This window comes from Pogona vitticeps, chromosome 4 (genome assembly GCF_051106095.1).
Source record: "Pogona vitticeps strain Pit_001003342236 chromosome 4, PviZW2.1, whole genome shotgun sequence".
Classification (NCBI taxonomy): Eukaryota; Metazoa; Chordata; class Lepidosauria; order Squamata; family Agamidae; genus Pogona; species Pogona vitticeps.
Window position 1 is genome coordinate 129430406 of NC_135786.1, and position 14884 is coordinate 129445289.

The following is a 14884-nucleotide window of genomic DNA, read 5'->3' on the forward strand; positions in this document are numbered from 1 at the left end:
GACTTCCATATTTCAATATATCTCCCCATTACTTTCAGTAATGTGTACACATCAACACATGCAACAGCATTCTTCCTCCACCTTGTTTTAATAAAGGAGGACATCAGGACAAGCTTCTAAAAACATATCCAGAACCTAGCCTTAATGACTAAATGGGAGATATCAAGAAAAGAGAGTGTGAATGCCCTCTTCTTTACTATTTCCTCCTCAACAACTCTTGAAATATGTTTAGAATTTAAAATGCTGTAGTGGTACAATTACTGTACATGTGTTTATGTATAACATACAAGCCCCAATGCATTGCATGTTTCTCTTCAATGTGCTAGTTTTGTGTGTACTGTTGTTGTTTTTCTATAATGGAGAGGACTTTAAAATGCACCACTGCGCATTGTGGCATAAACGCTTACAGTGAAGGAAAGACTTTACCACTTGATTCTACTGAATGTCTAAGTGGGCCCTAGGAAGTTCATTCTCTCCCTATTGTGCAACCCATTCCTCCTGTTCAGTTCCTCCTAGTAGCTGCGTACTGTTGTGCAACTTTGGAGACACTCATGTCTGCAATTCTAGACTTGTATTCTTCTGTATGGCACTGCGCCTCCAAATAGGCATAAAAGGGCAAGAACTGCATGGGCCTGTTGATTCTAAGTAATGGTGGAGTTTGCCTTTTAAGCAGTGCTTGCAAATGTTCCCAGGCTCTGCTTTTGAAATAACTTTTCCAAATATTTGAATGTTGTGTCTTTTTTATCAAACGTAGATGAACACAGTTTCATGTGCTTTTTTTTGTTTTGTGGCATAAAGAACTAGCTCTTGTGTGTTTCCCCTCAAGGGCATGCTGGAGGCAGCTTGTGCAGTCTGTTCCTGATCTCACTTGTTGTCTCTTCTCTGTTCACTTCTGGACAAAGTTAGGGAAAGCCTCTACCCCCACTTCAGCCCTGCAAATATCCTTCCAGCCTTCCGGTTTTCTTGGCAATGTGTCTGGCCAGATGTCATGGTGAATATTTGTTCCTCTAAGCTTGTCTTTTGAAATAGCAGATTGACACAATTTCTCAGGGGTGGATCAGCTCTTACAAGGATACAGCTCTTACACCCAGTAATGTAGTAGTACTCTTGGAAGTGCAGGCTCTTATCAGGATCATTCCCATAGTCAATCCCTCCTCCATAAGGAGGTTTTAAATATGGATGCTATGAGATTGGTCCATATCAATGAATAAGGAGCAGATTTTTTTTGGTGAAGTTAATGTTTATGGATTGCCCGTTCAAAACTAAATCATCCTCAAATACTTGCATTACAACAGAGATGCAATACTCTGCCTGAGATAGTACACTTCTTTCTGTGCTACAGTGAGGATTACAGCAAAGCTGGGAGGGAACAGAGAGACCTTGGAGGAGGATAGATAATTTCATAGGTCCTGCTTCAATCAGTGGGAGTCCTGGCTTCATTACACCACTGGATTGCACCCCTATTGATTCAACTACAGACAGTTTCTCAACCAGCCCTTTAAGATAAGGCAAAAGAAAAAGATTTTTAGAAAAAAAAAACATTGTAACTGATGCAGCACATCAGCAATAGTCCATATCTAGTGAAAACAAATTTTCTCTCTTCCCTGCTCTCTGCCCTAAGCCACTTCCCAATATTGGCAAATTCAGACTGGAAGGTTTGGTTTCGATCAGTCCCAATGATCAGATGCGCCAGAGCCGATCTGAACCAGAGTGATCCTACCCGCACAAAAAAAGTAGAATCTGGACCAGAAGAGTGCAGGTAGGAATGCTGTAGGAATGACCTGGTGCACTCTGGCATTGTCTGATCACCATCTCTAAGATCACACCAGACCATCCCTGCAGTGCTTCAAACAGCAGACTGAAATGTCAGCCTCTTTCAAAATGAAGAATTATGCAGCCCAGTCTAAATTACATATTTGAAATGGTGGATGTGCTTGTAGTCTTGGGTTTATTCAAAAACAAAAAAACAGGCATGCTGGGGTGTATAGAATCCCTACAAATCATATCTTGTTTTTAATTTGTATCTGTCGCTTTTACCTTGAGGCCCATAAATGCTTTTCTAGTGGAACAGGCATTAAAACATTGCAGAAGCTTGGGATATGGGGCCAAGTTTCTGCTTTCTGCTCTCTGTTTAGAAACTCGGGAAAGGGTATCTTGTCCTTCATAAATTCTGTGTCATTTTTGTGATGCACCTGGCCCAGCAGAAAGTTGTAATCAGCCTTATATGTACAAGGAAACAAGAGGAGCATGTATGTACGTGTTTTGGCAAAGAACATGAAGGGAAGAATGTGGCAACTGACGGAACCCCATGAGATGGGAATTGATGGCAGCAGGACAAGAGACGAGGCAAGGATTGCTTCACATAACCAGTTTGGTAACTCTTTTCCAGTCTTTTTGTATAAATTATACACCTAGGGCAGAATACAGTAGAAAATCTGCACAATAATAATTGCAGAAGTGGCTTATACCCTGGTGGAGTGTCTTTTTTGTGTGCGCACATTGGTTGTGAAATTGGTTGTGCAATGGGGAGCCTGACAAAGACTGCAAACTGCTTGGCAGTGACGTGTGTGTGTGTGTGTGTGTGTGTGTATGTGTGAGTGTGTGTGTGTGTGTCTGTGTCTGTGTGTGTGTGGTCCCCACCCCCCACCCCCAGATTCTAGCCGAAGAATTTAGTGGTAGAATTCAACATGAGATTGAATGCTAAAATACTGTTGCCACAAAGGATTCTGACATTTTCCCTCAGTTAATGAGAAAGATAAGTGAATATAAGACGATGTGATGGTTTGTCCCTTTTAACATGCAAAAAATACTACCCAGTATTTGTGTTGCATCTGAAGAAATGTATAAAAACGGTTTAAAAGTTGCAATTTATTAATAACCTATTGTTTTAAAAAAATTCTTCTTGGGTGCTCCTGGACTTTGATTTGAATGCCTTCTCCTACATAGGCTAGAAGGTGGGTTATTTAGACTGGATGAATCTTTAAAACTTATCTTTGTGGTGATTCAGATTGTGATCTGAAGGCTCGCCAAATCGGCATACTCCAGTCATAGGTTCAGCAATTCCTTCTCAGCAACTTTTTATAACCAATGTTGTAGTTTTTGAAGAGGTAGCTATATTGGTCTGTGCAAGCATATCAGGCAAGAAACAAAACAAGAGATGCAAAAAAATGCAGAGTAAAAAAGAAGACAAAAATGTATTGGCATCTTAAAAACTAACTGCTCTATTTTAATACGAGCTTTTGTGGATCAAGTCCACTTCTTCAAACATAAGAGTGAGATTACATGATAAACATTTATACATTTATGCATGACCCCAAATTAAGAGAATGTTTGCTTACACAATCAGCAACTTGTAAGCCTGGTGTTCTTCAATATTTTATTAATGACTTGGTTGAAGGGGTGCAAGGGGTGCTTATCAAATTGGCAGATGACATAAAACTGGGTAGAATATACACTGGAAGACTGAAACAAAATTCAGAAAGATCTTGATAAGCTCAAGCATGAGGTTGAAAACAACAGAATGAACTTTAACAGGGATAAGTGCAAAGTTCTATACTTAGGAAGAATAAACCAAATGCACAGTCACAAGATGGGGAATACTTGGCTCAGTAATACTACATGTGGGAAGGATCTTGGAATTGTTGCAGAGCATAAACTGAATATGAGCTAACAATGCAATGTGGCTGCAAAAATAGGCAAACACTATTTTAGGCTGGTTTAACAGAAGTATGTTCTCCAAATCACATAAATTCTAATTCCCTTCTGTCTGGCACTGGTTAGGCCTTATCTTGGGAACTATGTCTAGCTCTGAAAGCTGCGCTTTATGAAGGATGCAGGCAAACTAGAACAAGTTCAGAGGAGGGAAACAAGGATGATCAGGGAACTCGACACAAAGCCTCATGAGAAGAGACTGAAAGAAGCTGAATAAAAGCAGACTGAGAGGGAGAAATAATAGCAGTTTTCAAATATTTGAAAGGTTGTCATACAGATAGGGCCCAGGATCTATTCTTAATCATTCTAGATAGAGTTCAGGACACATAATAATCTGCTCTAGTTACAGGATGCCAGATGTCAGTAGAATGTGAGGAAAACTTCCTAACTGTTAGAGCAGTACAACAATAGAACCAGTTACTTTGGAGTGGGTGAGTACTCCACACTGGAGCACTCGAATCCAAGTGAGACAGCCATCTAGCAGATATACTTTGATTTGGATTCCTGCACTGTACAAAGGATTTGATGGCTTTGTAGGCCCCTTCTAATTCAATTATTCTATGATGTTATGATTCAGTAGGTTGATAGAAAATGCAGTCTTGTTTTCAGGTAGGTAAGCAGGAAAATAGGGAGCATGAATGAAGAAAAGTGTGGTACCCTTTTGAGTGAGACAACTCAAGGCCAATTCACAGAAGTTGCGAACAGGAAAAGAACAACACACTATGCATATGAATCTTCAAGATAAGATGATATATTGAGGACTGCTCTGGAAAGTGTTTGCCAAAGAGATAGATACCGCACTAAGTTCCAGATCCTGTACTGGTTCTTTGAAATGATGTAAGAACGGAATGAGCAGGGGTGTGGGTTAATGTTCTGCAGCAAGGTAATAGCACTACTTCTTGCTGATACCCTGGAGTAAGATTATTAATTTTTCATTATACTTTAGATCTCTTCTCTCTTTGAAAAGTCAGAGTAGCTCTCATCAATATAGTGGCTAGACCCGCTTAGCTTTAACCATGCTTCCCAGAGTGGTGCTGATAATAGAGAGACTGACCTATCATCCTCCCTTTCTGCTCCTTGGCATTGTAGCAGAGTAAATAAGAAAGCAGCTGAGGTTGAAGTTTATATATCTTTGTCTCATGTATTCCTGGAGGCTGTTTTGAGTGGAGGGAGTAATTGGTGCAAAGAAGGAAGCCAGAAAAGAGTTGATAGTCATATTTCCAGAAGAATCAGTGAGACTGACTTCTTTTATGCTGATGTGCTAATTATTTGTTTTGAGCCCTGTTGAAGACTGACAAGTATGGAAAGATGCCATACAGATGTTTAATAAATATTAACTGTGTATGTATTTCCAGGCATTACAGAGGCTATCAAGTCAGTTTTTGAAGAGAGACTGGCAGCGCAGCTGGAGTGGCGCCAGTGACTCCAGGTTGGCATTGATTTGTGGGATGGGGGGAGTTTGGCAAACCTACTTCTCTATGAAAGAGGGCAAATCTGGCTTAGTGGCAAGAAGGAGACCTTTTCAAAAGTAGCAACGAGTAGGTTGCAAAGAAATATTAACTTCAAGCAAGCTTTGGGGGGGGGTTTCCTAGAGTGGGGAGAATAGAGTACTGTGGCCATTGCACAGAGAGGAGAGGAGCTTGGTCCACTGCTGGTCTCCTAAGCTTGATGTGAACCTCAGTCCATCATCAGCAACACTCTTCTTAAAGAGTGTAGTGTACATATGACTAAATACAAATGCCACTGTGTGTCAATTCACTTATGTTTTTGGTCTTTTATATGCTGGGAAGTTGTAGCCTTATCTATTCAGAGTGCTCAGCTCTTTGAATGCAGTAGAAACAGCAAGCAGACCCTCTGGGCCTTTCTTGCCATCCCTTCAACTTACAATGTTTCTGAAAATATGTTTACAGAAAGTAGAAACAACAAAGAGTCTTGTGGCACCTCAAAGACAAAAGGGCTTTGTTTGGCATAAACTTTCATAAACTGCAGGCCATATTACTGATACACACAAGCTTATATAGATTGAAATCCTATTGCTTAGCACAGTAAGTTGCAAGTAGAGTAGGCCCATTGAATTAGTGGAACTTACACAGTAGTTATACCTATTTCTCACTGACTCAATAGGCCTACTCTAGTTGCAACTTTCTGTGCAAAGCAACAGGAGTTCAGTCATAACTTCCTAGTCTTTAAGGTGTCATATGACTCCTTGCTGTTTTTGTTGCAGTAGACTAACATGACTGCTCTTCTTGATGAATTTACAGGGGGAAAAAGAAATTAAATTATGCTTCATATTACCAGGCAATATGTGTGCACATGGGCATGTGAACACAGGCATGCACACACTGGTCCATGAATTGGGGTGCAGATAGCAACTGCCTCCTCCAGTATTTTTCTTTTCAAAAATTTTGGAGAAAGAAGAGGGCAGTTCGCAGGACCAGGAAGAGGGGAAATGAAAAATAAACCTTATGTTATGGCACTTATTGCCTGGAAAGGCAGAATGAAGGGGAAGTGGTTGTAATTCCCAGGCAAATTAGCAGGATCTGAGGAGTCATCTGAAGGGTCAATTTGCAGACAAGACAAGCGGACCTTGAAACAATGCCTGCTTCTCTGTAGCATCCCTTCACTAACATTACCTGTTTCATGCAGCTAGCCTTTGGTTGTGGCTTCCTGGAACACAGCCCAAGTTGTAGCTGCAAGTTCTCAGTGCCTTTGTGGATAATCTAAAGATAGAAGGGTTGATGCAATAAATAAAAAGGGCAGTGCACTAAAGCACAAGCTTACAGCCCAGATGGAGGTTTTGTAGACAAAGGCTGAATGCTCAGGATGTGGTTTTAGTGCTTTAGAGGCATCCTTGTGCTCAGAGCAGACTCTAAATAGCTATGGGGGCCTTGGGGATTCAGTGTGAGTCTGCAGATCCACAGGAAGAGATAGCCAGCCAGCCAGGGTATGCTGTGTTGTGCAGAACTTGCTGTTTGGTACAGTGATGTAGCAAATGGAAAGTGCTGGCATTTCTGGAGAACAGTGCCCTGTTGGTACCTCCTGCAGTTTGCTGCTGCACTCAGTGGACAATGCTTGCTGTGATGTTTCTGTGACATTGTTTCCTGTGGTATCCCTACAGAAGCATCTTTGCAGTCTGGAAGAGTGTGATCGATGGGACCATCTCCTCTGCCCAGACCAGGGTGGCTGCCTCTGACAACTATCGCAATGTGAGCACAGAGGTGGCTAAAACTGCTCGGCTGTCAAAAGAACACTGGTCCAAAAAGGTACTCTTTAGGTGGGCCAGACAGGTCCTGGGAGCAGGTGGGAAATCTGTGCCTGAGCTACCAAGACTTGGGGTGGTGGCTGGGGAGGAGAAAGCACACCAGTTGAGTTCATGGGCATTGAGCAGCCACTGACTGCTTAAACCTCTCCTTCCTCAGGGCATGGAACAGTTGCAGAATACACAGGTTGAACTGCTGGAGACAGTGAAGGAACTCAGCAAAATCAAGAAGCATTACACGCAGATACAGAGGGCCAATGAAATAGCCAGAGAAAAGGCTGCTGATGTGGATGGCAGGTGAGCCTCCAGTTGCTCTACATAGGAGGCAGGAAATTTCAGGAATGGACTTGTTGGGTGGAATCCATAGATTTTTCTCAGGGTTCAGGGAGAATGCCCTAGTGCTGAGATCTCCCCATGGCTTACAGCCAGGAGGACTGTGGGAACTGATGCCCATCCTTTTCCCCACAGGCTCAGGAAGAGCGATCATGGCATATTTCATACCAAGGCCAGTTTGCAGAAGCTCAGTGCCAAGGTCAGAGGCCCAGCCTGCCAGCCACGTGAGAACGTGAGCTACCAAGGCCTAGAGCATGTGCACGTGGAAGAAGGGGCTGGCAGGGTGCTTCCAGGTTGTGGGTTCTGTGCCTGGTTAGGGAGTTCTGATACGAAGGCTGCATGGCTCTCTGTTTTCTTCTCTTGCAGTTCTCTGTGCAGCTGGCAGAGAATTCACAGCAGCTGGTGAAGGCACAAAACGAGTACCTTTTGACATTGGCAGCTGCTAGGGCCCACGTGGAGCACTACTATCAAGTGGAGCTCCCAAGTGTCCTGAAGGTAGGAGTTCTTCTTTAAAGCTGTACACACACAGTCCCACTCCCATTCAAGTCTTCTGTTCTCATTCTGAGAACAACTCTGTGGGCAGAGATGTTTTCATTTCTATAGCACCGGCAGTATATGTGGCACTTTACAGAAACCTAAGCAGTACTTAAAATTGTTTAAAAAAACAGGTGAGAAACAAAAATAGAAACTGACAGAAATAGATTCAGAACCCTGAATGTAGCTTTTCATCACCTGTCATGTAGAGACAAGCAGAACTATTATAACGGCCGGTGCAAAGAAACAGAAATGAGGAAAACAAGAGATCTTTTCCAGAAGATCCAAGAAATCAAAGGGAAATATATGCGTAGCTTAGGAATGGTGAATGACCAACAGGGAAGCTCATGATCAGACCAGGGAAAAATAAAGAGAAGGTGGAAATAATATATTGAATATACTCAATACCTATACAGAAGAGATAAAAGGATGATAGATTCCTTTGAAGAGGAATCCCATGGTGAAGAACCTGCAGTACTAGAAGGTAAAATGAAAGCTGCTCTGAAAGTATTAAGAAGAAATAAATCATCAGGGATAGATGGAATACCGATAGAAGTATTTCAAGACACAGAGATTGAATCTATTAAAATCTTAACAAGAATATACCAGCAAACATGGAAAACAAAATAGTGGGTCACAGACTGGGAATATTCAAAATGCATTCCAGTCCCCAGGAAAGGAGATGCCAAGGAGCACAGTAACTATAGAACCATTGCTCTGATTTTCCATGCAAGCAAAGTGATGCTCAAGGTTGCAACACAGGCTTTTTTTTTGTTACCTTATATGTAATGAGAAATGCTTGATGGATTCAGAAAAGGAAGAAGCACTTGAAAGCATATTGCAAATAGCTGCTGGCTACTGGAGCACACCAAAGAATTTAAGAAGATCAGTCCTTTCTAGACTATAGCAAAGCCTTTGACAATGTGGATCATAAAAAGCTATGGATTGTTCTGTAAGAAATGCATGTGCCTCAACACTTGATTGTCCTAATGTGTAAACTGTATTATGGACAAGAACTACTGTTAGGACAGAGTACGGAGATACATGGTTCTCTATAGGCAAAAGTGTCAGCCAGGGATGCATCTATCATCTTATCTTCTCAGTCTGTACACAGAACATATCTTATGGAAAACTGTACGAAAATGAAGGACAAGTGAAAATGGGGAGGTAGAAACACCAGCAATTTAATTTGCAGGTGACACTATCACATTGTCAGAAAGCAGCAATGACTTGAAATGCAGTGGCAAAGCAGGACTGCAGCTGAACATGAAGAAGACCAACATTATGACTATAGAAGAATTACATCACTTTAATGTTGACAATGAAGAAATTTAAATTGTTACAAATTTTGTATACTCTTGTTCAGTCATCAATTCAAATGGAGACAGCAGCCAAGAAATCAGAAGAAGACTGAGACTTGGAAGGGTAGCAATAAATGAAGTAGAAAAGATCATCAAGTGTAAGGATGTCTCACTGGAGACTAAGACCAAGGTCATCCACACTATTATATTCCAGTTGTTAGGTAAAGGAGTCAAAGCTGGAGAATGGTTGACAGGAAACAACTTGATTCATTTGAAATATGGTATTAGAGGAGAGTTTTGTAGATATCCGGACTGCCAGAAAGATGAACAGGAACCATGAGTAGCTAGTGGTTCCTGATTAGGTCATCTGTATTCCTGTTGTGATTTAAGCCAATGATTCCCAACCTGGGGCACACGTACACCTAGGGGTAAGAACCAAGATATGTAGGGGTATGCAGAAAGAATTTGAATAATAGCAGAAAAAGGCAAATGCATTAGTAGTGTAAGTCATTCATATTCTGGGCAATGAGAAACCCACCAGCTTCTTCCTTCTCTCCCTGCCCACCGCATGATATCCCAGCCAATCAGCTTGTGCTCCAAGGCTGTGTCTGTTCCATCACTAACCCAGGGGCTCATTCCACATTTGCTGCTCTCCTATCAGTGGCAGTTTGTACAGGACAAAATTCCTTATGGATTTTAATACATTTGCTGGCATGCTTCTGCACACTATCAGAGGTGATGAGGAAGTGGCCTGAAGACAAGAGGGCAGAAAGCCCCACCAAGCCCCACCACCCCAATATGAAGGGTACAATGTATGGAAATGGACTGCAAAGGGGCATGCAAGTGAAAAAAGTTTGGGAATCACTGATTTAAGCTGAAGAGCCTGATCCTTCTGCCAGGAGTCTTAATTGTATCCTCTTCAGTTAATCACACAGGGATGTGACAAGATAGTGGGGAAGTTCCTGGCTGAAAGATGGAGAGAGGGATGCTCAACCCTTATAAGCCCCTGCTAGAATTGAATCAGTTTTCATTTTTTTTAATCTTCCAAGTTTGTTTCTTCTATCCTACCTGTTTAAAAAACTTCATGTATTTGGTTGTTCTAACCACACATGACCTAGGACTCTCTCCTGCTCCCCTTCTTGGGCTGTTGGTTTTTGTTTTGTCTTTTTTTTTTTTAACAACCTTTGGAAGGTTGTAGTACAGCATAGGAAGAGTACTGTGGAGAATGAAGCTGCTCACTGCTTTTGTTCATATATTTTGTCCACTCAGAATCCTTACCCCAAGCCATTTTTCCATTCATAGAGGAAACATTTCTCTCTCTTTCTCCCTCCCTCCCTCCCTCCCTCTGTGTGTGTGTGTGTGTGTGTGTGTGTGTGTGTTTCTGTCTCTCTCAATCTGCCTCTACCCACTACTTACTGTACAGTCAAAGGTGCCATTGGGGGTGGGAGCAGGCAGGATTATTTTTGAGCATGCAAGATTAGGAATAGCATCTAATTTCATCCTATTCTTAAAGGCCTTCCTCACACTTGCCTTGCACCAAAAACCATGTTGTTTGTCCTCTGAGCAGGATTTAGTTTGAACTTAACTGTACTTGCAGTTCCTTGCAGGTGCCACTGTTCAATGCCCTCAAGTAGTTTCATGCCCTCAAGCAAACATATTCCCTATTATATCTCAATGTTCCTTTTGGGATGTGTGTGAGTGTCCCCCCCCCCACAGGTGGGTTTCCTCTGCCAAGGTTTGGTGAAAGAAGCTGTCTCTCCTGTGGCATTTACCTTTGCCTGCCCCTGGAGGAACCTGCATACTTCTTTCTCTTCTCTTTGAACCAAGCGACCTACTTTTGATCTCATCTTCTCCAGATGTTAGATGGTGACCTTTATGAAAGACTTCGGGACCAGCTAACTCTGGTTAGCAGGACAGAGTTGGAAACTTGCCAAGGCACCCAGGAAATCTTCCAGAGTGTGCTAGATGCATCTGCACAGGTAACAGGACCATGTGAAATAGGACCAAAATAGCTTCCCTAAAGCACCTCTTGGCCCTGCTGTGAGAAATCTGCAAGTAGTGTGTTATATATCTGGAAAAGATTTAACCAGAAAAATGGGGTGACAAACACGGCTTCTCCAGTACCTTTGTTCCAGTAGAAATCAGAGCCCTCCCCCCACCCCCGCAGCTGCTTTAAAGTTTTAAAGTTTCCAGCTTTGTAGGCATTGGCCTTGTTCCTCCTCCCTGTGTAGTAGATATTTCCTTGTGGTTCAGTATTTCCCAGTTGTTGAGGAATGAACTCTCAGTGTCTTAGTTAACCTGAATGTTACTGAATACTTAAATTGAAGTGTGAGACCAATAATAATAAGAAGAAAATTATAAGACAACTAAGGGCTGCACAGCCTAGGGCTCAGTTGCACCAGGACTCTTTTTTGGCTGGCCCTGTTTGGAGTGCTCTGGGTGGATTTTAAACACCTACTGTTGGGAGTGTTTTCTACAGGTTGCCTCTAAGCCCTAATAACCCACCAGTAGCAGGGAGGGGGGAGAGAGAAATGTGCTCCTTTGAATGCATCATCAATCATTTTTCTAGCCTCTAGAAGTCAATGATACTGTATGGCCTGCTGCACCTGAGACACTCTCAGATGTTGAAATAGGCTGGAAAAAGTCAAAAGTCTTCTTGGTTGTTACTGAGTTGCTCAGAAAGAAAGAGGGCAGAGGAACACACAAAGAAGCGAACTGAGGAGAAAAGGCAGTACCAAATGGGGACCCCGAGTTCTGGAGGGCAGGGATAGCTGAGAGATGGGATGCAGAGAATCCTGCAAAGAGGGAAGAGTTTGTGCTTTGAAGTTCAGAGAAGACTGGTGATGCAGTCAGTGGGCATGGAGATCAGCCTCTGGGATGAGGAATCAAAGTTGACAAGTTATAGACTGTGATGCCAAGAAACCTTGTAGCTGCGCAGAGAAAGATTCAAGAGCACAGTACAAGCCACTGGGATACGTGGTGGGTGCTTACAGAGAATATGTTAGAGCATGAATGCTATCTTTATAATGTGCCAGAAAATCCATCCTTTTCTATGGCTAAACAAAAGTTTGAGCTTCTTTTGAGTTTGTAAAAAAAAAATGTCATTTTAAACCTTTTCTTTCCCTCCAAATTAGTTATTGCACATATTGGAACTGAATAGCATGTTTTTCATAAAAGCAAACACTTACAGCATTTCTTTTAAAAAGTACACTGAGGCTGAAGGCAATTCAGCTTTCTCATGTTGAGAGAGCAGTTCCTCCAGTAGGATAGTCTGGCCGTGATTCAGTTAATACAACGTCCTCTCACCTCACCACGTTCTCAGACTCCATGCAGAGTGACTTTCTCATGCCATTTCCTGTTCCTCTTTCTCTCTGGCTATTTGTGCAGGTCTGCCAGGAGCAGAATCTCCTCCTTTTCCTACAGGATAGTGCTGTTTTTTCCTCACAGCCCTTTCAGCCAGCAGGAACTGACCAGGCGGTAAGGAAGATGGGAGTGAACCTTCCGTCACTTAGATCCAGGGGGGAAGACAGGTGCTTTCAAGTAGGACTGTTAACATTGCTTTCCTTCCCAGCCCTCACTCCTGGATGTCAGTGGCAGCAGTTCTGTGGAGAGCGGTCTGGAAAAAGAAGCACGTCGCTGGGCTACTAGAGCAGCCAGAGATTATAAAATCCAGACTGTCAGTGAGCAGGTGAGCACTAGGGCCTTAACTTCCTTGGGAACTTTGCTCACGGCAGGACTTCACTGTTAAATGAGAGTGTGTATTTCCTTTTTTCTAGTTACACTTTATCTTCAAACATGGATGGGTAAAGAGGTATGGAAAAGAAGTGGAATGTCCAGAACTAAAAATGTCTCTCTAAGAGTGGAATGACACCCTTCAATGACTTAATTCACCCTTTTTTCTTTTTCTTTTTTGAGGCAAGGCTAAATGAAAGTCCTTATTTCCATCAATGGGGAAAATTATTTCATGATTCTTATTCATGTCTAGATAGACACAGGAGGGTTCCCCACAGAGGTTATGTCTCATTTTCCCTTCTCAACCCATTTTGCCTGTTCACAAAAATGAGGGAAGGAGTGTGTGTGTCAGAGTCTGCAGTGGCGTGCAGGAAGAGGATTATGACACCGTTGTTGGAGCAATATCTTCTTTCCTGACACCCTATCTAGACACCCATTTTGCATGTTTTTAATTATTGTGACAGCCCCTTCCCATACATATGTTCCTCTATAGAGTTGTTACGTTCTTTCCATTTTTCCACACTTAAATCTTAATATGCACTAACAATTTATATAGTTGATGAGATTTTCAGAGTTTTAAGATCTGAAATTTTGGATGCTGCTGTGAGTTCATTGTTTACAGCTAATTGTAAGAGCCACAGAGAATTGTTTATTGTCAGGTAGCAGTCTTGTAAATGAATAAATGGATTGGAACCTAGCCTATAGGTATAAGGTGTGTTATTAGTTCAGATATAACAACAGGTTTGTGGGCATTCACTGTAGGTGGGTGTTTTCCTTTTTCCAGACAACAGTAATAGCCAGATGTAACTTAATGACTCAGATACTGGATGGAGGATACCTCCTCTAAATCTGATTCAGCCAAAGTTTACCCCACCTTTAAGGGCAGAAAGCTTTCTGGTGTTCTGTTTAGGATGACCTACAGTAGTTAAAATACAGGATAAGAAAAGGGTCATACTATACTTCCAAAAAAAAAAAAAAAAAAAGGAAGAACCTAGTGGTCTTCATCCATCCATCTATTCATTGGGAAGATTCCTTTGTCCACTCTTTGCAGGTGAATTCAATAAGGCATATGCACAGACTACCAGGCTCAATATTTGCCTCTTGGCAAAGGCATAATAGTTCATTCAATAAGAGATACTGTGATTCTAGCAGGTGTTGCTGCCCATGCTATCACTGCACAGCAGCCACTTGGCTCCAATTTTCTCCTTTTTATGGGGGACCACAAGATCAGGCTTTTTGCTCCAAAGTATCTCATATTTGGAAAAGATGTGTTGCAATACAGCAGGCAGAAACAGCTTCTCATTTTGGAAAGAGCTCATCTTTTCTATACATTCCTTTTCAAAATGTCCTCCATGCCTAATACTATACAGGTCTTGTTGCTATTGAGTAAGATTAATGAAAGAGAGCCTCTTTCCTTGTGTTTACTTTTATCTATTTTCTCATGTTATGTGTTGTTAGAGTTTGATTCCAGCTGGGTGTTTCTCTGTTGTGTGCCTTGTTTGTTCAGCAATTTTTAATGGCTTGTCTCAAACTGAAATTCTTCTTGCCCCTCTAATGGGGGCAAGAAGAAGCATAATCCCATATTCCATGAATAAGTAGGTTTGTTAATCATTTGCAGATCATTCTCTCATCTCCAGATGAAAGGAATACTCTTGTTAACTCCAGTGTTTTTCCCCCCAGTGTTTTGTTTTGTTTTTGCAACTGTTACTTGCACCAATATTGCTTGGGTCTATCTTGTGTTCATTGTGGAGTTGTGTAGATTTTGCAGAGAATGGAAGCCAGAAGGCAGCAGGTCCCTGAGGCAGAGATGACCAGCATGGAGAAAAGGATAGAGGAAGTAAAAGAGAATATACGGAAGGCAGAGGTGGGTTGCATTTCGTGTTTCTTGTCTGTCACAATGTGCCTGCTTGATAAGTGTGCTTTGTGCCATCAATATCCTCTGGCGACTCCTTGTCATTGTGTGCCACGTGTGTGTGTGTGTGTGTGTGTGTGTGTGTGTGTGTGTGTGTGTATG

At 42.1% G+C, this 14884-nt stretch overlaps 1 protein-coding gene across 3 annotated transcripts in view; it reads left to right on the forward strand.

Moving 5' to 3' along the window:
• Positions 1–14884, forward strand: part of FCHSD1 (FCH and double SH3 domains 1) — a 34058-nt gene that overhangs the window by 11919 nt on the left and 7255 nt on the right. For 2 of the 3 annotated variants that reach the window (XM_020799187.3, XM_078392482.1), the window contains 9 exons: positions 5067–5140; positions 6830–6974; positions 7131–7267; positions 7439–7502; positions 7670–7798; positions 10995–11117; positions 12526–12615; positions 12710–12826; positions 14630–14734. In XM_020799187.3, coding sequence (XP_020654846.3) covers positions 5067–5140; positions 6830–6974; positions 7131–7267; positions 7439–7502; positions 7670–7798; positions 10995–11117; positions 12526–12615; positions 12710–12826; positions 14630–14734 — 984 coding nt within the window. The remainder of the gene's footprint in view (positions 1–5066; positions 5141–6829; positions 6975–7130; positions 7268–7438; positions 7503–7669; positions 7799–10994; positions 11118–12525; positions 12616–12709; positions 12827–14629; positions 14735–14884) is intronic. The other variant, XM_020799188.3, reaches the window with a different exon arrangement.